The sequence below is a fragment of the Dermacentor andersoni genome, chromosome 5 (genome assembly GCF_023375885.2).
Source record: "Dermacentor andersoni chromosome 5, qqDerAnde1_hic_scaffold, whole genome shotgun sequence".
In the NCBI taxonomy this organism is placed as follows: Eukaryota; Metazoa; Arthropoda; class Arachnida; order Ixodida; family Ixodidae; genus Dermacentor; species Dermacentor andersoni.
The window spans coordinates 94641826-94666942 of record NC_092818.1 but is presented as its reverse complement, the minus strand read 5'-3'; the positions used below and the strand labels follow the sequence as shown (position 1 = coordinate 94666942).

The 25117-nt window shown below is 43.9% G+C and overlaps 2 protein-coding genes across 7 annotated transcripts in view; one reads left to right on the top strand and one right to left on the bottom strand.

The window, feature by feature from the left end:
* LOC126530903 (corticotropin-releasing factor-binding protein) overlaps nucleotides 1-11562 on the bottom strand; it is a 121585-nt gene extending 110023 nt beyond the window's left edge. The window contains exon 1 of the mRNA XM_050178229.3: nucleotides 10787-11562. Within this exon, the coding sequence (XP_050034186.1) occupies nucleotides 10787-10900 (114 nt within the window). The 5' untranslated portion in view covers nucleotides 10901-11562. The remainder of the gene's footprint in view (nucleotides 1-10786) is intronic.
* Nucleotides 1-25117, top strand: part of LOC126530902 (uncharacterized) — a 174594-nt gene that overhangs the window by 122320 nt on the left and 27157 nt on the right. For 2 of the 6 annotated variants that reach the window (XM_072288234.1, XM_072288231.1), the window contains exons 1-3: nucleotides 16859-17939; nucleotides 18547-18765; nucleotides 22574-22807. In XM_072288234.1, coding sequence (XP_072144335.1) covers nucleotides 17879-17939; nucleotides 18547-18765; nucleotides 22574-22807 — 514 coding nt within the window. In that variant the 5' untranslated portion in view covers nucleotides 16859-17878. Of the gene's footprint in view, nucleotides 1-16853; nucleotides 17940-18546; nucleotides 18766-22573; nucleotides 22808-25117 lie in introns of those variants that run through there. The other 4 variants (XM_072288235.1, XM_072288233.1, XM_072288236.1 and 1 more) reach the window with 4 other exon arrangements.

Sequence of the window (25117 nt, the reverse complement as noted above, 5' to 3'; positions counted from 1 at the left end):
ATCACTGAAACCACCGTGAGCGCCTTCGTCCCGTCGTCTGCTACACGTGCCAGTGTTCTGACCACTGCCGTTCTCGGCGCTGTTCGCCATCATGTCGCTGATAACCTCGTTGATGAGCACGTCCTTGATGGCAACTTATTTGTCTTTACTCAGTCTATTGAAATATCCAGAGTAGAAAGGAGACCGCTATATGTGGCTTTTTTGGACATTACAGGAGCGTATACATGACAACGTAGACCGCAACATTTTGTGGGATATTCTGGAAGGGGAAGTCTTTAACAATAATTGTGTAGAGCTTCTGAGAAAGATTTTTCTAGAAAATACCCTTTGTGTTAAATGGGAAGGAATGAGGAGCGAGGAGAAAGTTGATATCAACAAGGGAATGCGGCAGGGTTGCTCTTTATCCCCGCTGCTGTTTATGATGTACATGGTGAGGATGGAAAGGGCGCTAGAGGAAATAAATATCGGGTTCAATGTCTCATACAAACAGGCGGGTACAGTAATAGAGCAGCAGCTTCTAGGTTTGTTTTATGCGGGCGACATTGTGTTGCTAGCTAACAAGCAAAGTGATATGCAACGTTTGGTTAATCTCTGTGGACAGGAAGGTGAGAATTTCGGTATCAAATTTAGCGTTAAAAATCGGGTGTCATAGTACTCAATGAAAACAGCCAACATACAGTGTCAATTCAGGGCCAGCAAATACCTCGGGTAAAAGAATATAAATACCTTGGTATATGGATCAACGAAGGCGATAGATATCTGGAAACACAGGAAAAAGAATAACAACAAAGGGAAAGAGAAATGAGGCCATAATGAAACACAGAGCGCTATAGTGACACGATAGGTACGAAGTGCTCAGGGGTATGTGAAAAGGTGGAATGGTTCCAGGACTTAAACTTGGAAATGCCGTTGCTTGCTTTAAATCAGGGGTACAATCAGGACTCGACGGGAACCAAAGATCAGTGGGACGCCTCGCATTGGGCGCTCGCGGGAAGACCACAAATGAAGCTATGCAGGGTGATATGGGCTGGACAAGCTTTGAAGTGAGAGAAGCTCACAGTAAAATTGATTATGACGAATGACTGAGGAATATCGAAGAATTGAAATGGGTTGGGAGAGTTTTCAGGTATTTGTACAGGAAAACATTGATTCACAGTGGAGGAAACGAACTAGGAAGCTTACCAGCAAGTATGCGACCTGTATGGCGAGCTACATGGCAACAAAGAACATCCAGTGGAAAGTCAGAGAGGCTGAAATAAGCTCATGGTTGGCGGCAATGGAAAAGAAACCCGCTATGAATAACTATATAAGAGGAAAAGACGAAATCAGGAAAGAAACAATTTATAGTAACTCAAAGGGAAGCTCATTACTTTTCAAAGTGAGTTCAGAACGCCTTAGAACACACTTATACAGCAAGATATAAGAAGGAGGAAGAACCATATGCTTGGGCTCCGGTAAAGCAAGGGAAACGGTGGAGCATGTTTTATTAGAATGTGAAGATATCTGCCCAGCGGTCGATTTAGGCATCTTTGACCTCCTTAAGCCCTTGGGTTCAGCAAAAGTGGGGGAAAAGTAAACATGTCCGCAGTAGAGATTAGTAAGCGGCGATTGGTAGATTGGTGGAAGAAAAGTAGGGAAACGACAAACAACGGAGGTGTGCAAAAGCAAAGTTCACAATAAAGGGTCAGAAAGTTTGGTTATGGGAATTCATCGTGAGATTTTTCCTTTCTCTTCGTTAACATAGGTAGGACACTAGGCAATATAATAACAAGCGCTTGATGGTGCAACCCACCATCCCGTTTCAAAGGGGACGCTTATAGCATCTATCCATTCATCCACCCATCCATCCATAGCTGACGTGCCGCTGGCGCCTTACGATGGCCGCCCGATGCCTATACAATAGCAATCGATTACTTCTACGTTGCTTTCCTGCTAGCTATTATAGACATTGCATAGACACAGTAAACAGAATGAGGTTACCTAGCACTTTCAGTGCATCCTCTGCAGCCCTTCACATGATGCTTAAATGCTATAACTGGTACTAATAAAATGGTGCTTAAATGCTGTAAGTCTCAAAACTTTTGCCACTCATCATCTCTCTCTTTTGCAGCGAAGACATCAACAGCAACACTGTAAACTTGCTCGAGGAGGAAGAAAGAGGCTAAAAGAAGGTGCTTATACAGCCATTTCTGTGCGCGCCGGGCGGCAGGTATGGTATGGTATGAAAAACTTTATTCATGTCCTTCAGGTCGCGCTAGTTTGCTAGCCCGAAGCGTCCCGCTCCCACGTTGGGACCGAAAGGCCTAGCCTCTCGGCCGCATCAGGGGCCCGATGGACCACCCATGTCTCTTCTTCTAGTTCGGGGCTACGGAGAGCCGCGTCCCAACACTCGTTGGTGTTGTCCTTCTCGCTGCGCTACGCGGAGCACCGCCAGAGCTTATGTTCGAAGTCTGCTACGCTACCGCATCGCGGGTAATTGTATGAAGCCATTACTTCGGGAAATATTTTGCTTAGTAATAGGGGATTGGGATAGGTCCCCGTCTGCAAGAGCCTCAGGGTGAGAGCTTAAGGTCTGTTTGGCTTTCTGTGCGGAGGCGGATATGATCTGCGCGCCAAGTAAATGTGTTTCGTGAGTTCGTTGTATGAGAGAAGATGGACCCTGCAGTACATAAACTCGAAGCCTGACTGCCCTGTCGCCACGCGGTCTGTAAGCTCTCGCGCAGCGTCGTGAGCTGGCACCAACTTGCCCAAGCTTCAACAGAGCTAACTCGTTGAGATTAGTCGGGGTTCCGTGAATTTCTCCCATTTGTGCGGGAAGCCAGATGATCGTGTGTTGGTTGCCGTGAAGGATTCCCAGAGTCTTGTCAACGGCGCCCTTGGCAAAGGCTCTCACGGCCGCCCTCGAGTCACTGTATTCTGGTTCTCTTGCCATCCAATAGCGCCAGTGTGATGGCTACCTGTTCGGCCGTCTCCGGAACCGTTGTATGTACGGACGCGGAATTCGCGATCTTTCCTCTACCATCCTGGCACACTGCGGTCAACGCTCAACTGCTGCGTGGGTTCGAATGCCGCATCGACGAAATTGCTTTCTTCTACTCGTTCCCTGGCTTTCTCGAGTAGGGCTTTGGCTCTAGCTCACCTTCTGGCCAAGTTGTGTATTGGGGTTACGTTCGTCGGAACGGGCATGACCGGGATTCAGTCCCTCAGGTTCCTCTGCATCTCACAGTGCTTATCTTCAACCGTGGAGGGCGAGTTGCCTACCCTGTTCACGATTCGTCTTCCGGGCTGCGTGGTGGAGACTCTGATGTATTGAGCTCTCTCCTGCGCCTCCTCGACAATCTCTTCTAGAGTGCTGTGCATGCCCAAGTGCATGAGCCTCTCGGGCTTCCTATATATATATATATATATATATATATATATATTTATGGGTTATATGTTACAACATATACGGATCTTGCGCACAAAATTGCGGTTGTTCGGCATCTGGGTTCTCAGTGAAGCGCAGTGCTTCCTTGTTGCTGGGGCTTGAAGAATACGCTCCCTGTTGGACCAACGAAAAGCGGAAAAAGAATTGTCCACATGTCACTTCCTGGCTATAACGTCCCAAGTGGCCTTTGCTATCGAGACATACCAGCACCTGCTAAACTGGTCAGCCAACATATGGTGGATCGTTAAGATGGGGCAGCAAAACTAATACTGAGCCCAGAGGTTTGCCTGCTTGAACGTGCGCATTCGCGAGGCTGCTTCGCGGCACGACGTCGGGCGTTCTACTGCAGTTTTCGCCTAACTCAGGTTGTCGAAGTTGCGCCGTTTGTTACAGCTTGGCTCATCAATAAAATGAAGGATTGCATGTGATCGGTACTGAAAAAAAGCAATTGAATTACAGCGAACGTTGTCAAGGTAAACGAAGTAGTTTAATTACGAGATCACAAGAAATGTAATTGATTACGAGTAATTAATTACATATAATTCGTTACGTAGAAGCCCGTCGTACACGAAAAAGATAATGAAAAAAAAAAGATAATAATACGATAACAGGAGAGTCAAGCCAGATGTAACAAGTGCAGCAACATAATTCACTCAATAACGTGCTCACTGTAAAAAGCTGCGCGGTGAGCCAGGCTACACACAAACGGGAATCCCCCAGCGCGTGCCAGTCTCGGTAAGGCTAGGCGATGTGTGAATGGCGAAATTTTTTAATCGAATCGAATACGAATATTACAGAAATACGAACCCCAGTTATCGAATCGAATGTCAAATATATCCTCGTTTCTCTGGTGGCATCATATGCGCAGCTTCTTAAGGAAAACAAATTAGGCTTATATACAATGACAGCACTTACGTAATAGCGTTTATAATGAGACGTCGGAATAACTAAAGAAGCTTCTCAATGGTGAACAACTGCTTTGAATTATGCGGGGCGTCGCGGGGGAATGACAGTACTGAAACGGAGGAACAGCGTGTTACCAGATGCACGACCTACAGTTTTGTGTTCGCTGGAGCAAAGAACTGTGGTACTACTGCCCTGCACATTGTTTTAAAGGCATGCGAAATGCAGACACTCGCAGAATAAAAAAAAAATAAAGGCAAGTTTGTATAAAGGCTGGCTAAAAAGCGAGTCATCCTTTTTGGGTGTCTGGAAATTAACAAGCTGAAGTTTATAATTTGTGAGCACCACGGCCTTTTCTCAGGAACTGGTGCGCCTTGTCAACAGCCGCAACTATCTTGAAGAATCATTCGGAACAGTCCTAACATTCATCGTTATGCCTTCCTCAAGAGTCCACTGAGTGTTTATATCCCTTATGCAGGGTGCTTTCTTTTTTTTTTTTTGTAGCTACAACGAATCTTAAGAAAAATGCCTGTTTCAAGTAGCACTGTTCTAACTCTTCTTATATATTGGTCAATGAGGCGGCCGTTACTACTACGAAAAATCACAATACTTAAATGACTAATTAACATGACTGCACTAATTAACTTCCTAAATAATCGACTTACAGACATATCTTAATCTGCGAATTGTAGCTAGTGAGTATGTAATACATATCGACTAAGAACGAATTCTGAGGATGGCACTCGTTTCGAGATATGCGCCGTCAAACTCGTGGTAAAAATGCCCTGTTGTTCCACTTACTTTTCGGGAATACGCTGTTTTGTGCATTCGAAGCGCGAAAGTAGTTGGAACGCCAATGGATTTCGTCGGACCACCTTGAAAATTAATATCTCGAAACTGGCCTAGTCCTGAGAACTTGTTCTAAGTCAATATTTATCGTGCACTCACCAGCTACAATTCGTAGATTGAAATATGGTCCGTAAAGTAATTAAGTAAAACATTGATTGGCATAATTAAGTTAATTATTCGATTAAGCATTTTGATTTCTCGTAGAAGTAATGGCCGGCTCGTCGAGAAATTTAGATTAAAAATTGTACTGTCTACCACAGGCAATTTTTAAACATTTGGTGCAGCTAAAAAAAGAAAAAGAGAACACCCTGTATATTCGAAAGAAATGAATGTTCGATAACTTCGAATAGCGCATTATCTAGTCGACTACGAATCGAACAGCGCATGCTGTGCAACTCGTATTCGAAATTTCGAATATTCGCACTTCCATATGAAAAAAAAAAGAACGCGTCCCGATCCCAAAGAAATCCATGTGGTTTCAAAAAATTGCTTCCGGCTTAGCTCAGCTAACACTGGATATGCAACGCGAAAGCTTGGTTTAGCCTGGTTGACTCACTCACTCACTCACTCACTCACTCACTCACTCACTCACTCACTCACTCACTCACTCACTCACTCACTCACTCACTCACTCACTCACTCACTCACTCACTCACACGCACGCACAAAAATAGAAAAGAAAAGCAGTAGACTCAAGCTGTTTTGAGTAAAGTATTAAAAATGTGTTCTAAGATTTTGTTCAAATTTAAGGCTCAGAGATTCTGAAGATTCGTTTTGCCCATTCATTTCTTTTATTTCTTAAAATCTCTAACAAAGCGAAGTGCATCGAAAAACAAAGAAAGAAAGCCAGCAAGGAGGATGCAAGCAAACATTTCGCCAGTTTTAACATTTTAATCAGGTTACTAACTGACAAAGTAGGCGATTACGCTCGTTACAAATACTTTCAAAGTGAAAATTTTGCTAATATAGTCACACTTTCACTTCCCTCCGTGCGACGTAAGATTGCCTTCATCATGCTTTTGCTACCGACCCCCTCTTTTAAAGCTTGATTTCATCTGCCGCGGTTCACAAGAAAAACAAACCTAATGAACGAAGCCATAATTTTGAGACAATATATGCAACTTCCTGCTTAATAATTAAGTAGGTTCACTGCATTTGCAGGTCTCGACTTATGGAAGTAGACCCATCTTCTTTCTGCAACCAAAGAGTTGTACGAGGAAATTGAAACAGATCGAGTGCGTTTATTGCGCATGGATAGCACACGTTTGCAGCAAAGCTAATGCACGAGTCACAAGAACCGAAGAAAAAAATACCGATGGGAAATATGGACGAGCTCTTATAGTTGATGCGCGTATACGTTACGAAAGTCCGTAGTATTTCGCGTGGCGCTAGAAACTGTACTATTAGCAGTAACCCTTGCACCAGACTAGGCATGTTCGCGCCTGCGTAGAATAACATTGCGCATTCACGCACACAAAAGTTTGGGCGGCAGCTCCAATAATGGTGGTCTAAGCTCCACAGCGATCCTGGTCGTATCGAAATAAGCGCTGTAGCTGCTCTTGAACTCGGTTCGCGTTATTTGTTATTCTTTTGCCCTAATTTATAGCGCTCCATCATTGTTCCTGGTAATCCTCCGGATTAGACGCTCCGCCGGATCGTTGACTGAATCCCGTAATGATTCTCACGACACAGTCGAGAATACGCAAGCGTTTCGGGAAGTTGCACAGCTTAACAAACTTTTCGGCTCGGCTACGAGAACGACCGCCGGGGGAACGGTTTTCGAAAAGTGATCGAATCCGGAATGGGAAAACCGTTACGAAGTTTTCGACTGTTGCGCAGGCATACCTTTCGTTCACAAAAGGAGTTTCAGTTAGTTCAGTAAATTTAGTTCAACAAGCTTTCATCTCAAATGACCGCCGAAATTGCCAGAGAATCAATGTACCGTTATTTTTTATTTATGTTTCTTTTTTTTTTCGGAGGTGGGGGAAGTACAAAATATTTTCCAGGCTCTGCAATAAAATGGACACAGTATTATCAATCAGCCATCTGAGAAGTTATTAATTACAAACAAGAAAGTGTAGGATGCACAAGGGAACTGGTAAGGAGGTCGCAAACAGTTGCTTCCAGGTATACAAAAGTTTCTTTAAGGGGCGCACAACTTTTCTTCTCCACTCCAAGAATGTTAGTTTGGCGTGTGCGTTAGCCGCATACGCGCAAACTTGTTTCATGACAGGCTTGTTGTTACGTCATACTAGAGGGCACCACATGTACGGCGTCGGTCACAGGACACAAGCCACACACATACACTGTTGCTGTATGTTTGTTTAGGGCGTGCTACATTATAAGCCCTCTGGTGTAGATGAACTTAGGCCTGCGTTGAAAAAACACTTCGCATTATAAATAGTTCGCCGTACGGAAAAATAGATTAATTTCTTATTAAAGAAATTTAGCCTGCCTAGTACTGCCATCTGGACTAAAAATTTAATAATACTTAAATAATTACTTAATGTATGACCCTTGCGGCCTATCGGTTTAGAGAGGAGAGTGGACTACAAAATAAACAAGAGGGAAGAAAAAAAATGTTAGGCCACATATGCAATAACTGCTAATTAATACAGTGTCAAAGAAAGGATTGTTAAGTACGGGGTCGTTGCAAAACCTTACATAAATAGCTTTGAAAGCAGGTAACATAATTGTGTACAAATTATTACTATTATAGAATATTAGTTACTTGATTTGGAAAAGTAATTAATATTATTATTCATTACAAGTTCAGCGGTAGGTTCGTTGCATTCTTTCGGTGGGCTTGGCAATTATAATCATAAAGGACATGTTGCATTACATGCAAAAATAGCAAATTCATGTTGATGGTCAACGCCGAGATAAGTAAGGTGTTCGTGTCACATAAGTTTGGACAGAGAGCAGGGTGTTGATAGAGTTTATGGCAAAATGATAGGCGAGAAATCTTCAGGCGAGTTACCAGAGACCAGTTCGAAACTGGATTTTATTGCAGATAAGCTTAAAGCACGATTGTGGGACAAACGTACAAAACGAGCTGAGCTATATTTGACTGCTAAAAGACAATTTATTATGTTTTTGCAAAAGTGTTTCAAGATAGCTGCAGCGTACTTTAATTTCGGCCGTAAAGGGGTTATTTTTTTAACGGTAATAATTGCAGAGGAGATGGAACGCTAGAAATGTCCCACGAAGTGGTTGGCCTTAATTATATATCTGGTGGAAAGTATCCGTGTTAAATCGGATGAAATGTGCACGCCTACGGATTTATATTCACTTCCAATTGCTAACGAAACGTGGAAGAGGATGAGGATGACGAGGAGGAAGTGAAGGAAGGTAAGGTCAACCAGACGCACGTCCGGTTCGCTACGCTACACGGGCGAAGGGCTTTAAGGGATGAAAATAAAGAAAGGAGAGAGAGGGCAGAAGTTAAGTTTTAAACACAGTTCTATAAATTCGCGCAGAAACTTCGCGTGCCGCGTTCCCTAGTTATTTCTCGGAATATTACACAGTTGTCTGCAAACAAATGTAAGTAAGAGGTTATTGCTGTAGGGAATTAATCGTTGCAGATATGATGTGATTGATTTAATGAGTTAAAAATGTCCCAGGTTGGAACTTTCTGCGGCTTTGGTCGGCACGTCGGATGAGAATCTATTCAAGACGAGTCTACTTAACTTTAATTTTGTGTAGCTTTTGTTTACCACGAATTGGATGTAATGCCCTTGGACATTTGAGGTGCAACAAACGAAATAAAGCGTCCCACAGGAAACTATATTGATACTGCGGTTCTGAGTCAACCAGTGACCGAGAACTGAAGAGAACGAAAAGGGGAGTTCATAGTTTTTTAAAGTTCCTTTTTTTGTTGGTGTTGTTAACGTAACAACGAAACGGTGCTTTTAAATAGCCAGCTAATCGAGTTTCACAATGAAATTATCTTGTGAGGCGCAATTGAAAAAAAAGAAGAAAGTTTTAGATGAAGTGTATTATACGTATATTGGGCAATGTGTTACGAGACGAGACATTTACTCCCATCTGCATTTATTTATGTTTAGTGTGTGGCTTATACGCAACTGAGGTTCTTCTGAATGAGGTGAAATATTGGCTCACCAGATTCATTCATTCATTCATTCATTCATTCATTCTGCCATGATCAAAGTGTCTCCGCCGAGGCCGAGAGGCTCTGCAGAGATCACTTGGCAACCGTTCAAGACCTAAAAAAACAGGGCCATACATTTACTAAAGTAATTTTTAGGAAGCATGCTCATTGCCTTCTTACGGCAGCAGAAATAAAAAGGAAGGAAAAGCTAATGAAACGAAACAATCGCAAGTAACCTGCCCTTTTGATTAGCTGTCTCAGATTGGCAGAAATGAATGCGAACACTTTACAGGTTTCAGACCTTTCTTTTTTGTTCAATGTTCAGTTGGAAAAAATCTCGAGCAACATCAATAGTGAAGATATTAGTATGAAAGAAGGAAGTGGGGGAGGGATGGGTACTGAATGGAAAGGCGGCAAGGACGGCTCTGTTTTGTATAGTTAAATATCTGCTCTATAAAACTCATCGTAAGTGCAGTGTTGTTCTGCGCCACAGCTGAAAATCCCATGTAGTTCCTTCCTCCATTTCCTCAGTCGGATGAGAGACGTTCGCAAAAAAAAAAGATAATAATAATAAGACTAAAAGCTAAGTCCTTGCAGGGGACAAAAAAGCACAACCTTTATTCCGGCTATATAGCGCCAGTTGCTGCTCACATGAGATTCCCGCCATTTTTAAGGTTTTGCGAAATCAGCTTTACAATAAACAAATTCAGCGAAAAAGAAAAGTAGCTCGTTCGTCTTGTGAGGCCATTTTCTCCCAGCGTTCGGTGATGTGACGATGATGACAACTCTTTACGTTGAGTTGCAGCACTTTACGACCAACTAGTGTTCCGGCAATTGCCGAGACATTAGTACGCAAAGTTTAGGATAATTATTTCTGTTCATGTGAAAAAGCAGTTAGGCAAAACAGGAAAGAAGGGATAGTAAATTTAAGGAAAGCTTCCCCGCGCACTATAAAGCTTAACGCTAACGAAAGTTTAAAAGAAAAATAATGAAGCACTGAAACACGAGAGAAGCTTTGCGCCTTCAGCGACCGCCGCAAGTTCTGTTTCTCCGAAGTTAAGGAGAACGTCCCGCGCGAGACGGGAGCGGAGAAACGCCGGGTGAGAAAAACCAGGCACGAGGACGAACTTAGCCACAATGCACGATGAGGAGACAATTTTATGGTTGTAAAATAAAGCTGAAGACGGCATAAAGAATGGAACTTCCTGCAGTTTATCACAGCGTTTTCCGCACTCACACAAGAATGACGAAATAAAAATTTTAGAAGGCGTAAACAAAAAGTCATGCACTGCGCGTCAACGTAAAAGGAAAAAAGAAACTGTGTGCTTCTGTAGTTAAGCAGACGGCGCAACAGGCCGGAGTGATTCCAACTTTTTCGGCGATCACCGTGCGCAACTTTTATCTCCCGAAGTGGGAAAGGAACTTCCCGCGCGGTGCTTTTTTTGTTCCGCGCACGTGAATCGCAGAACGGGAGGGTGGTGACGCCAAAGGCATACCTTTCCCACAATGGGTGTCGCGACGGTGACGCCGGTGGTGTGCATCACGGCGACGCACCACAGTAGCAGGAGCCCGACACGCACCAGGGACATGGCTCGCGCCGCCACCAGCATTGCGCTCCCCTTTTCGTGCGCTCCTCACGGCGCTGTCTCGGCGTCTGATGCTGGCCTGCCGCCGGGACCCGCGGGCGCGTTCCGTGTGTGCGCGGCGGCCCCTCCCTCGGCGGCGTCCGGTGCGCCCTGAGCGGGATGCGGCGGTCGCTCCCCAAATCTGGCGGGAAAGAGCGCGCACTCCCTCGCCGGAGCAGCGGCAGCTGATCGGCGGGAAAGTATACTCCCTGCGGCTCCCTCTCAGCCGCCGCTTCCAGAAAGTTGGGAGCTGAGCCGCGCGTCGGGTCGGCCCGGAGCTCCGGCTTCCGTTTTAAGCCACGCGGTGAGTTCTCCGTGCGGAGTATTATTGGTTAGTCCGTCCGGGAAGCCGTCGGCAGGTCCTTGTCACCTGTGCCCGCTTTTGGCCGAGGAGTGAGGCGACGCGGTTTCCGCTGTTTCCGTTCCAGTCCTGCACCTTTCACGGGACACTGGGATGGGCGGGAAAAGTTCGGTATCACGAAGTTGGGAAACTCGCCCCAGGAGGGCCGCGTCTGGCTGTCGTTGACGCGGTAAACGGGACGCCCGTTGTTCTTGCTCCTCCGTAATATCGTATCCTTTGCTCTAAGCGGCACCCTGGTGCGACCGTCCGTTGAATGCGGGCCCGGTCACTAGGCGACAGAGTTATCTGCACAACTCTGGCGGTCGGGAAGCGTGGAACGGCGCCTTTTATGCGTCCCGCCAGGTGGCGTCACCATCTGCACCGCCTCGCCATTCCCCCGGTTCGTCCCTTCCCGCCCACGCAAGGTCCCGAGACGCTCGCTCGGGCTGCAGGCGAGGAAGACGGTGGTTGCTTGGCATTGCTGACGGAAGTGTTTGCGTACGTAAATCGGGGAATCGTTCGACTTTTGAGGAGGGAATTTGCGATGAGACGTTAGTGATTGGCTTGAGCTTTAAAGTTCAACCGTCCTGCGCACTGTCTTCATAATTGTTTCTTGAAATATTGAGGATAGTTCGCGCAAGAGGCTTTCGTTACAGAATGATAGTGGGGCTACGGTGGGCTTATCCGAAATTTGCGCACGCGCACAGAACATTTGCTACGCTCTTGCGTGTGCAGTTGATTCAATCCTCACCGCATAGTCTATCATTAAATGATATACGTGTAACAATGTCGTATAGAACAATATAAACGATAAGGAAAACGTTACACATTTACCTTGAATCTATGTCCTCTCGCAGTGATACGTAAGGCAACTGCAGCACTGGAAATAATTTTTGAGTTTGTTTTTCTGTAAACGATGTATGGGGGATGGGGGGGGGGGGGGGGCGGCTGGTCGTCCTACAACACGCGAGAAATTAGTAAATAAACAGAGTATTTTTACAATTTCTACACCCCATATCAGCGCACAAAATGAAACCAAGACGTTCGTTAACGGTTTATTAGCCTACTATGATATTATCATCGAAAAACATGTCCTGGTGGTCCCGCGACGCAAGCAGCAATCACGGAGTAACAAAAGATGGCCTTTCGCCCTAAATCCGAAGCATTGATAGCGTTACCAAAGTATTAAACACTTACGCGAACTAAGATTCTGAGTTTTATCGGCCGTATATATTGCAGTGAACATAAATCTAAACATGTAAATCTAAATGCATGTAAAAGGAGAACTCGTTCTTCTCCGCAACCACTGCACCAAATTTGACGAAGTTTGTTGCATTCAAAAGAAAAACTTAACATCTAGTGAGGGTTCGTTTCGAATTCTTGATTTAGATTGTAAATTTTTTTTATGAAAACTTGACAAAAACGCAAATTTTCCGAGAATGAAACTATCAAGTTTACAACTCCGTAACTCAGCAATGAAAAATTATATCGCAATTCAATGAATTGCATCTAAAGCGGACCAAATTGATATGTCCCACATGAATCTAAAAAAAGTTTAGTAATATGGAAATAAAGCTTTTGCAGAACCCTTGTACATAACGTAAAGAATTCACGTAAGATATAAATTGCCATATCGAATTTGTTCGCTTTGAATGACCTAATAGTTGCCGCTTACAGAATTGCGATATCTGCTCTTCATACATAGTTATTGATATGTAAACTTGGTGCTCCGATATTTTTGTTGTACTTTCGAAATTTTGAAAGTTCTTGTAACAAAATTAAAACGCTAAATCTGAAATTCACATGCAACAGTCACTAGAATTTAACTTTTTCTCTCGAATGCAATAAATTTCATTCAAATCGGCCCAGGGGTTATGTCATAAATGTGTTTTTCCGTTTTACATATATTTGAATAGGCCGCGTCGGAGTTGGGGTCCAGGTAAAGCTTCCGCTTAAGCCCTCATCTTTCTCGGATACCCCTCGCGCGTTTTAGCGTGCGTCACGCGAGCCACTTATGCTTATCGCGCTTGCAATTAATACGGAACATCACGGTGACGGCGACGTCGGCGATAATTCGTCTGGAGTGTCGATATGATTGCTATCGGAATAATATGTTACAACATGCAATCATGGGTTGTTTTGTGGTGTGGGAGAAGAGCAGTTGTTTGTTTTTTTGCGAACAAAGCTGGCAGCAAAATGTGTTTCTGCCGGTTATGCACTTTCCTAAAATCATCATGGGCGACGAATAGGCTAAAAAAATAAAGATTACAGGAGCGTTTGAGATAAATACGGCGTGGGGCCTACCGTGTTTCAATATATAATAGCAACAGCAGCAAAAAATAATTCGCAGAGGGAAAGGAAGGAGGACTTTTTTTTCGGCTTGCGTCTAGCACCTGAAGACTAAACGAAGCAAGAATTAACGGGAGACAAAGGTTTGTATAAAATCATTCAGCATAGATATTTAAGCTATCGATTAGTTAATTAGGCTTGAAGTTACGAAACTCATAGTTTATATAAAAAAAATAAAGCTAGCACTAGGGGCAATTGCGAAACTTTGTTTTTAAAGCAATCTTTGTAATTTTTAAATAGTTTTGATATTTTTGCAAGTCTGATACAATTCAAATGTCATTGTGCAACTTCATAATACGTTCTATCATAGATGATATATATCATATATGATGCGCGACAATGTTAACTTTGGCTCACAAAATCTCAACCATGGGTTTCGTTCTAAATCTTGATGTAAAGTTGTAAAGCTTACGCGTAAATAAATTGGAAGGAATCTGTAGGAAGACACAGTACGCAAAGACGACGAGACGACGTTTTGGGTCGTGTGGTCGTCTCTACATTTGTTTACACTACGACTTCCACTTGATTTTTTCTTCCCCATTTAAAGAAACAGGCACTGCATAGGCCTCGCGTTCTCCTCTATACGTGGCACGATTGTCTCCTTGCATGTCTGCAATATCACAGCCTCCAACTACGGTGCGACGTAAGCGCCGATTAAAGAATGCATATTGGCTAGGTTTTACTTAGTTTGAATAACGTCGCAAGAATTCGCGCTGCCTTTTTTTTCTGGATCTCAGATAGTTGCAAAATGCTTCCCTGATAACACCTGCAAGGAGAAAGCAATAATTCATCGTGAAACACCCGATCTACGCCGTCTTCCATACCACGGCTAGGTGAACAAAAGTATTCGAAAAGGGACCCGCGACCATGAATAGCTTGGGTGATTCAAAGGAATATTGTTGCCTTTTTCTTGTCGATATATAGTTTGTTTCTCTCTTTTTTTTTTGCACATATAGAGTATATGATGATTAAACTCCCTGCCTTTTCCTTGTAATATCTATCTCTTTTAATAAAGAAACAGCTATTGCAGGTATCGGCAACTCTTAGTGGCTCACATCAAACAAAATACTGCTGTTACAGCGTTCAACGTCCAACCAGGGCCTACGGCAAGCGGAAAGTGGGCGGAGCGTCTCTCTCTCTCTCTCAAAAAAAAAAGAAGAAAACTAGGTGCCACAGGCAAGAACGCACATCGACGGATGATGCGAGACGCGGCGCAGACGTGCAACACATCTCGGCACTGCGCGAGATTATTCCTGTGCCCACGAGGTGGTTGTCTTACCACTTACCGGCAATCGTGTTACCGGCGATTATGGTTACTATAACTCGTGTGTGCTCCGTGCAAGGACAACCGTGCTTGGACAGCATCGTGGGATGCAAAGGCGCAGGGTGAATTTCTTTTTCTCTGCGCTTTTTCTAACCTTCGGGCTTAGTAATGTAAATTCAGTAACGAAGATTTTGAACTGTGAGCTCTCCCTACGCTACCTTTGCCCCTCGTGTTTCGCGCAGCATAGCCTTCGCCGCTTTTGCGCCATTAAACCCCATTTACCTAGAGCGAACCATCTTTGCCGTTTCTGGCCTCGAAAGTGTCAGTTTCGCTACTCGCCGAACACAAGGAAAGGAAGGCACTTTCAGGCCCGATTGTAAGTATCCCGCCTTATTTGCAGGCTGTCGTTTATTTAGTGACAAGTTACTCGACTAACTGCAACAACTGCACGGGAGCGACCAGCGTGCCTCAAGTTATTACGACTTTGCTGCGGGAGGCTCGTGCCAGAGCGGTCGTAAAGAGTCTTGTAAGAAGCGTCGTCACGTAAATTATTTATGTACACGAATAAAAACAAGTAGCCAAGAAACTGCCGTTGCCGCCGTACTGTTGTGAGTATGAGTATGTGTTACATAATAGATTACGACACGTCTGATGTTGCTAGAGCGGAAGTAAAGAGGAGTAGTGGGTGTAACTGTTTAACGGAAGAAAGGCCCAGCCTAGCCGCTCTTGTGGTTATATCGGTCAGGCACTTTGTCATCAGCATCGAGGAAACATTTCACATATCTTTTTTAATAGTTTACGAGCCATATATTGAATAATCTTCGTTCAAAGACAGAACTGAATTGCGCGGATGCGTAGAAGACAGCGTGAGTCGAAATTTCCGCCGATGTAAAACTTTTACTAGCTGCTTTACACTGTTGGAAATCGAACTTTTTTAATTACAATAGAGCTTTGGAAGTGAAAATGGATTGGAATGATCAGTGAAGATAACGGAGGGCAAGGCAAGGCAAGTCAAAATATGGTGACGCGTACGTAAGGAAAACCGGCCCTGTGGCAGTTTCATATGTTCCTCCATGTTCGCCCTATTCATAATGCATCCTGAAACGTAGGGCAGAAGGACGACACCACTGATACAAACTGCTAAATATCGCCAAAATAATAAATCCGTATTATGATGGGGCCCCTAATTCTTGTCTTTCCCTCGGAGATGTAGGCCATAAAGACAAATATTTTCGCACGGCAAGAGGCCCAGATGCTGGTTGCGCTCATGTCTTTATGACGTAAACCGTTTTCTGAAGAGTCGTAATGCCACCTCAACACTCGTATGGCACAAGAGCTTCAGGTAGTTTCTTTTTGCAAATAGAGCAGGTAAAACAGAAGGTTGGCGCTTAGTACTTTCTTTTAGCACGCCTCCTAGAAATTGCATTCTATCGATCTAAAGGATCGCGAGAATCCGAATCTGTGTCAATGGCGAAGTTCTGTTTCACATTGTCAAAAGACGTTTACAAGACACCCGGGGGGAAACACTTCTGCGTTACAGCGCAAACAGAGCGCGGCACGGAACCACAAAGATAAGTTACGAAGAGACAAAGGATAGGTACAACGTGTTGAAGGGAGTAAGCGCAAGCGGACCGAGGTTCAAAATATTTTGAGGCGCTAAATAGCGTAAATAGCGGTATAGTAAAACGTACTTGTTACAAACCTGAAACCGGTGCTTCAGCTAGCTCGTTCTCTACTTTTTCCTCAATGACTCAACTTAAGTACCCTCCTGGTGTTAACAGCGCAAAACGTAGACGGGACACGAGACGAGCAGACGACGCCACCTCGTCTGGCGTCCCGTCTACGTTTTGCGCTGTTAACACCAGGATGGAAAACCAACAAGCCCAAGCGGCTATTCTAGCGAAATACATCAACTTAAATAGTTTTGAAGCAGCTCCAGTGCGGTTTTTCACGTGGTATTTGGTGCCAGATCCAATATATTTCTTTTGAAGTTCAACGAAAAAGAATTGTTATGTGGCAAACACATGGAACGCGTTTTCAAATTATTTTCAATGACACATTTCTATAGCGTCGACATGCTCATCTTAAGCTTTCTGATGGCCCCGTTGTTATGCCGTCGTAAGAAGTTCCACTTTGTTGTTAGTGAAAGCGGATGCTCTATGGTTTGTTTTCCTAGACTTCGTTCAGGAAAACAGTTTTAGTTGCCTTTCGTGAACAGATGTTCTGGAGCGTTCGATGTCGCTACGTCTAAAACGGGGCAGGATCTATTTGTTTATTGATTGACTGATTGAAAAAGAAAGCTTCTGGAGCTTTACGTGGCAAAAGCACAATAAGATTATGAGGAACTCAGTACTTGGAGACTCCCGATTGATTTTGATCACCAAGGGTTCTTTAATGCGCACCTAAATCTAAGTACACGAGTGTTCTTTTTTTTTTGTATTTATCCCCTATTGAAATGCGGATTCCGCCGCTACCGCAGCAGCTACCGCAGATGAACCTTTTATTTATTTATTTATTTATTTATTTATTTATTTATTTATTTATTTATTTATTTTGTGTATTAGGGTCCCAATGAAAAATTGGACCCTTGCTATGTTCTAAGAGGCCAAGTCACAGGCTATCCAGACACCCGAAGTTCCTCACTAGCTTATCTCTGGCATTTGCTGCCGCGCCAGCTTGCCGGCGCCTACATGTACGGTTCGTGTTATCAGAAGATAAGACACTGCGGCAATTTGCACAATGAATGATCAGACGCTTCCAATATATATTAGGACGGCTCCACAAGAACTATACCGCAAAACCCCTGCCATGGCTGGGCTTTGTGATAAGCTTTATCTTTGTCACGGTGGGAGATATTGTGGCATCACAAAGCTGCTTCAGTGCATTCGATGGCTCCAAATGACAGTTGTTGCTTTCATTGCTGTCAAAGCTATTAAGCAGACAGAAGTATACGTGCCGTTCTTAGTAACGTACTCATCACAATTCCGCTAAGCTTCCAATTTTCCAAAGTATGTCCCGTCTTTGTTGCTTTCTTCTCACCGTTCTTCATGCAACATTTACTTACGTCCAAGGTAAGATATCGCGTTCTGAATATAAAAAATTGGTAAGGTTTTGTGGTAAATGTCTTATGAAAGTTCAGTGACTGATTCGTAATGTTTAACAACCCAAAGAAGCAATTGGACTATAAGAGACGCCGTAATGAGCTGATTAGAGTTAATTTTTTCTTTTGAGCTTCTCTCAGAGAGATTAATAACATATGGAAGTATGGCTCAAGCGCTGTTTGGAGAAGCGGATACACGAAATGGAAATCGGGCTTCACCTGCGAAGCTCCAGAGTGAGTTCTTTTAACTTGTACCTAGGGGGGATCTAACTGAGCAAATGTTGATGTGTCGCCCGACTTCCTCAATAACCGCCGATCACAAGCATTTGTTAGACCCAATCTTTATTTTGGTTATTTACCTATCATGACTTACTATTCCGTACTGCAGTGCAAGCTTGAACTGGTTGCTACATGTTATAGTTATACCAAGTTACGGCACACACCAAAGGACAAACGGAACGAACACCGCATCGTCCGTTCATTTCGCGTTTTCTGCGCGTAATCATAATCTTGGACAAACAGCAATTCAATAAGCTATTCAGTGATCTTGTTAACAAACTACGTTCTTTTTTTTTCAGGCATACCGTACTACAGCGGCTCCTTCGTTGCTTCCGGCGAATTTCAGCGAACAAATTTCGTAGTGAACGGGATACACAGAAGCTCCGAATTCTCAGTTTTTGAAGAAGTGTATGACAGCACTGAGAAGAGAGCGGCCTTTAGAGTAGTGAAGAATGGGGACGTCATCACCTACATTCAAGACTTTCGCACTAAGCGCAACTACCTGATACGCACTCACGGTGAGACGTGGTTTCTCATCCATCTGCAGCGTCGGATATTTAGTCGTCTTTATAGAAGCCGCGCGGTGCAAGCAATTACAGATTGTCTTACTTCGAGGTCATTATCGGCGGGGCTAAACAGTTTATCTATTAAATGTTCCTAACTAAATATGACAAGAAGAAAACAGACAATGAAGTCAGATTTATCCCCTTATTCTTCTCACTCCATTACAAATGAACGACGGAAGCACCGGAAGGCGCAGCGCAAGCTCACACAGAATTATGTCCAGTGGACGTGGTAGAAACAAGCTCGCAGGAATGCTTGCATAATTACGCGTGATTTTATTATTTTTAAATGGGGCTTATTTTCTAAGAAGTATTAGGGGCATAACCCAACCAATTAAATAATTAATTTAATCAATTAATTAATTAATTAATTCGGTAATTACTTGATCGCTTGCTCACTTGATTAATTAATTCTTTCATATTTGCTTGATTGATTGATTGATTGATTGATTGATTGATTGATTGATTGATTGATTGATTGATTGATTGATTGATTGATTGATTGATTTGCGTAAACTGGAAAGCATGGTATTCCAGCGATGTTAGAAGCTGATGGCTCCTTGCGCAACATTTAGAAGTCTCGCCAACACTTCGATATACAAAAAAAAAAAACAATACTTCTTTTTAATGCCCCGCAAATATCAAGTGCATTGTGGCAAACGTACACACATGTGTTTGCACAATTATACTGGGTGCTTTATTTTGACGTTAACAGAATGTAAAAAACGCCCGTGACAGTTAGCACAAATGCACTTACTGAGCTGGAATACTAGAACAGATATGCATTACTTACATTAGTCATGAATATTCATGACTGAATAATTAAAAAAAACATATTTTGTAAACTCTCCAACTAATTAATTAGCGCTCATATCACAATACACGAGTTGATAGCGATGTTACAAGGCGCATACACTTGTAACCAATTTTGGAAAAGGCACCAGTTTAGATGTAGGCCCAGTCGTATTTGCGTAAAAATATACCGTCGTTCCAGTTAGTTTTTCAACAAAACGCCTTTCTATGCCTTGGAACTCAAAGGTTATTGGTGTACTAACTCATTTAGTCGTTAACTATGAGAGAGATATATTATGAGAGAAAGGCCGAGAGATCGGTGTGAATCAATGTTCTCACCTGCTACTTGTCGTTGGGGGAAGGGGAATGGGTGTAGAAAGAAAGGGCAGGGAAGACGTTGATTGTGAGGATGAAAATGACGCTGAAAAACTTGCATGGTCCAAGACTCTCAAGGTCTCTTGTCCAGTCCGCTCTCTGGCGAAGGTTTGTTGAGAGCCTTCAGACTATCAGGCTGATGACGAGGATCAGGCGAAGGTCTCAATAGAACCTTTTCAGTCAGTGGTGCAACGAAAACTTTCGACAAGATGTCTGTCAGCGATCTTCCCAGTACATCAAATCGCTAACTATATAGGAATGCATATCTCGAAACTGATGTCATCCTCAGAATTGTTTCCAAGTGGATATCTCATTGAATGTTGCTTGCTGCAATCTTTAAATCACAATATCCTTCATAAAGGAGTTAGTGTAAAAGTCAATTAGCAAATAAGTGTCAATTTGTATTGCATTCACTTTCATTTTTTGTGCCAATAATGTGTGCCATTGAGAGGGATTGAGCTAAAGAAGTAGACTTGTGCTACCTGTCACGGGTGATTTTTGAAAATTCTTTACCAATCAAATAAAACGTCTGGCATATATTGGCCTGACTAACTCATGGCGAGCGAGCGAATGAAAGTCAGATCCTAATTAGGCGTAGATATATAAACTGATAAAAAAATCGCGGTGCGATGCGCTGATGTACGAGCTTAGCAATGCCGTATGCCGACCTGTTACGGCGTGGTATAGAACGAAAACATGCGGCCTGAAAAGCAGAAGCTTACCACGACAAAGAAAGGAAACTATAGCGTGCTATTTTGGCATTATCGGGTCGGGGAGTAACATCACCCCTATATTTGGTGACATCTGAGTCGTGCAATATGCCGCTGTATCCTATGACGCAGAATGACTTGCGTAAGGCAATCGCTCAGTTGCCCACGGCAGCGTACCTTGCGTTAACTAAAATTAAGATTATTGTTTATTGCGGAAGGAGGGGCGGCGAAACAAGCTATAAGAGCAGTGAGTGCATGCGCCGCTAAAGCTGTATGAACGCAACGGAGCCAATTGATCACGCCTTGAGGTGGCAGATTGTGCGTCGCTACCATACGTCATCATACGTCACACGTTCCTGCTGCGCTCACACGATCCGCGCGATGCTATTCGCAGTACGCCCGAAAGCCCCGAACCACCTTAGAGATTTTCAGAAAGAAATACCGAGACATGTGATCCCGAAACGCCTTGGTTGCGCAACAACAATCTTGAGTTCGGTCCGAGTCGGTCGTTGAAACTGTCGCTACGAACTCGTTATCTCGTTTTGTTAGCTCAATTTTCGCGAGTGAATGCGCGGAACGTTCCGACTCTTTGGGAAGAGAAGTAGGGTTTGCTCGTACGCGTTGAAGTCTATTTGTCCGCTGTCGTGTGAATGTTATCTGTAAAGCGATCCGATGAACGTCATATGACACGTGATTGATTTCTCCGCTATTAAACAGCAGGGTGTTCGTAAGCCTCCTTGTTATTGCTACTCGATTAAGGAGCTTTGGAAAATACGATTTGTTTTCACCTTTGGCTCCGCTGTCAGAAATTATGGCGTAGTTCGTGTCCGTTAATTCTTCCACGCCTTGTACTAGAGCTCAGTAGTTGTAACCTCGCGAATGACGTCACTCCTGCTCTGTGTTGTGTGCATGTATACGTTCTGATCCTCAACTCTCGTCGTTCGCCACGTCGTTCGCCACATCGTTAAGGAATTTGAGTCTCTCCTTTAGTACTCTCTTTTCAGTTATCCCCACGTCAGTGTAAATTATCCAAAAAAAGGTAATCCAGAAATATTCTGAATTTCAAATTTCGCCCATTCAGTCCTAAGACTTAATAGTAAAATATCCGGTTTGCTACTAGAAAGTTTGGAGCATTTGCGCGCCTCTCAATTTCAGTCATGCCCTGCCGTTGCTTTGCGATATTTATTTTTGGGGAAAGAGAACATTGTCTTCTTTTTCTCCACTCAGCGCCCACCATAGATGTTGTTGCCTGCATCAGCACGGTATGTCTCATTAATCTCTTTTGCACTCCTAGTACTCCGCAAGGCGCGCACAAGCGAACCAGAGACAGAATCCGTCGTTGAATTCATAATGCCGGTGACGCAGGATTTCCGCACGCACAACGGCACGTGATTACTTTTTCACCTGTCTCTATACGCGCAGAAATGAACACTATAGCTTTACCTATATAAAAAAAAAGAGAAAGAAAGCCATGACAGTGCTGTTTTACAGGCATTAACCCTCGGCATTTGAAATGGCGGTAACTATAGGCTCAAACGAGAAAGGGCAGTGCAATAGTAACTAATGATGTTGTTGCAGCAAGAGCAATGTGAGCACTCTCTTTCAGCCTTCCTGAGAGACGCTGTCCTCAGTGAGATAGTTTAATTGGGTTCTATGCAGAGTGGCACGGTTTGCTTTGTGCATGTTGTGTGTCGGTGACGTGCACTGTCTCATTTTCTCATGAATATAAATGATGATACGTATTATCTGGAGAGACACAGGCGTCTCGCAGGCAAATCTCTCCAGGGCTCATTAAGAACCCCTCTATCCTCTGTCTGTCCTTATAGGCAATCGTAAAGTGTGCATTCATTCCAACTAAACGGGTGCACCTGTATACTGCGTTTCAGAGGGAATCACAACGTGTGTGGACGTGCCCGAAGCGAATTTCACGCGGAGGGAGTTCCTGACTCTTGTATCGGCGCCGGACGAAAGGGTCTACTTTTTTCTGAGAGATCTCCTTGTGCTCAAGTCTTACGCGAAAGTGCAGACACGGGTAGACGACCTTGTGCGCGGTCAGTTTTGTCGCATACGCGGATTGCACACAACCGACCACAAGATCAGAGGCACCATGACGTGGACTCGTAAGTAAATTCACCTGTGTCCCTAAATCCACGTATACTCCCTCCTAGAATGGCAATACAAGTTGTCTTGAGGATAGCTTTAGATTTGTAGGCGACAGGCAGTGCGGCGAAGTTGTCTGTCCGTTTGATGTTCATTTTTGCGCAGTTAAGTGGCAGCGTACACAAACTACGTAAGTTTGTAACTGCGTGGTTCATTTTGCCCCCATGCCGTGCTTTTATTTAGCAAGCCATTGTTGTGCGAACGTCGGCAGCGCACACACTTCTTGCAAACGTGTTGAATTTGCCCGTAATTGGCAAATCATTTCATAAAACTGCAACAGGACGAGTGTATAGAAGTGTAGCTAAATTTGCTTCTGTTCCTTTCATTAAAGTATTAATTTTAGAGCGACAGTTTGTAGATGTTTTCATCACTATATAGATATTGCTCATTTTATTAGCGCGAAAGCCTTAGACGTCTCATGGGACCGAAATACGATGTGAGGCGTTACGCCGTCCGGCTTCATGGCACCAAAATTGATGGTGCCACCATTGATGATCGAACCTACGACCACTGGTGTTAATTAAGGGGAACTTATTTAGGCACAGTTAATCAAGTTATAGTTAATTAAGGCACTCAAACCAACGATAGTTGATGTTAATGAAGACGACGTTAATTAAGGTACCGTTAATTATGAAATAGGTAATGAAGGCACTCGAACCTATGAAATTTGGTGGGAGAAATGACGTAATAGGAAATAACAATAAACGCATTCGAATGAGAATTTCAAGTAATTTAATGAATTTCTGGTGAGCACTCCGGCTGTCGCCTTCATCATCTTTAGCATATGCTAAAGTGACTGTCAACTTTTTTTATTTCCGTGTGATAAGAAATAGTAATCGCCACCATATGGCGTCAAGCCATCTCTACTTGTTTTCGTCCAAATTAAAGAGAGTGAGGTAACTTTATTGCTTCCCCAAAAAGATGGGATTTTGAGCACGTAGTGTAACACGGCTATCAGCTTTCAGGGAGAGGTAGACAATAATCAGCAAGTTACACAACAGCCACGATTTACCACGTACTCGTACCTGTTCGACACAGGAATGCGTATTTTATTTCGTGAGGTTCATGTTTATGCTGTTCCTCTATGGCGTTCCAAATACGTTATCGGCTTAACACGTTTCACGTAATTGAAGCTCAGAACCACGCCCGCGATAACAATCGTTGCAAAACCTAGTACCAGGACTTGCACGGCATTCTTCCGGCGTGTATACCTTGGGGCTCGTGGCCCCATGGCTACGAAATCAAACGATACCAATCACCGAGCTTATTTTACATTGGGCCTAAACGACAAACATTTATTCCGATTACCCTTTTCAATATCCCCTAAGGCTTCTCCTAGAGTGAGGCCCAGGAGGCTCTCTTTCAGAGGTGAAGGGAGGGCAAGCCCTGGCTTCACCTTTTTCGGTGAGAAACCGAGGGGCTGCCACTCCGGTAATTTTGTTTAACGTTCTCGGTTAAGACATATATAATAATAATAGTGACCGGGCTGTAGATTTATAAAAGGTGGGCCTCTTTTTATTTTTTTTAGTTTTGAGCAAAGCTTTCTTTGTCTTTCCCGCTTTTGCTGACCGTGTCTTGCCGAATAGCTGAACACAGGACAACACATACGTATAGCGGATCGGCTTATAGAGCCATCTGCGCTACCCCTACAGTTGATCCGCTGACTGACCCTGTTCTTAGGTAGTCAATAAAAGGTCTCTTAAATATTCTTACTGCTGCAAACATGCGCCAGTGCATGATCCCTTGTTAAAACGAAATTTTCCTTTTCTTCCTTCCCGGCAAGAAAAAGCTTGATGAACCACCGATAGACCAACCGGGTGCTACACCAAAAAGCCATAATCAGCCGAACACGTCTGCTCGGCTGGTCCATCGTCGAGGAAAGTGTGTTGTGTGTGTGTGTGGGGGGGGGGGGAGGGGGAGGAGGGGGCGATCCGGGTAGTCCATATTTAAAATCTAGAAGGCCTTAACAACCGTGGTTGAACGCTATTGGCTGAAACGCCGCCGGCGACGCTCGACGGCCTCGCAACCGCTGTGATAGTACGCCGCGCCGCCTAACGCATTTTACGCTAACCTATACCCAACCTAACCTAACCTAGCCTATCATAGGCGACACGCAGAGGCAATGATTCTCACGGCGTGATGTCAGAGCTGTCGTCGGCGATGTTTCAGCTAATCAGGCACAGCGCCTTAGCAACCGCGATTGCTAAGGCGCTGTGCCTTGTAGATTTGGAAATAAAATAAAATTGTACGCACCATGTGTAGGTTGGCAT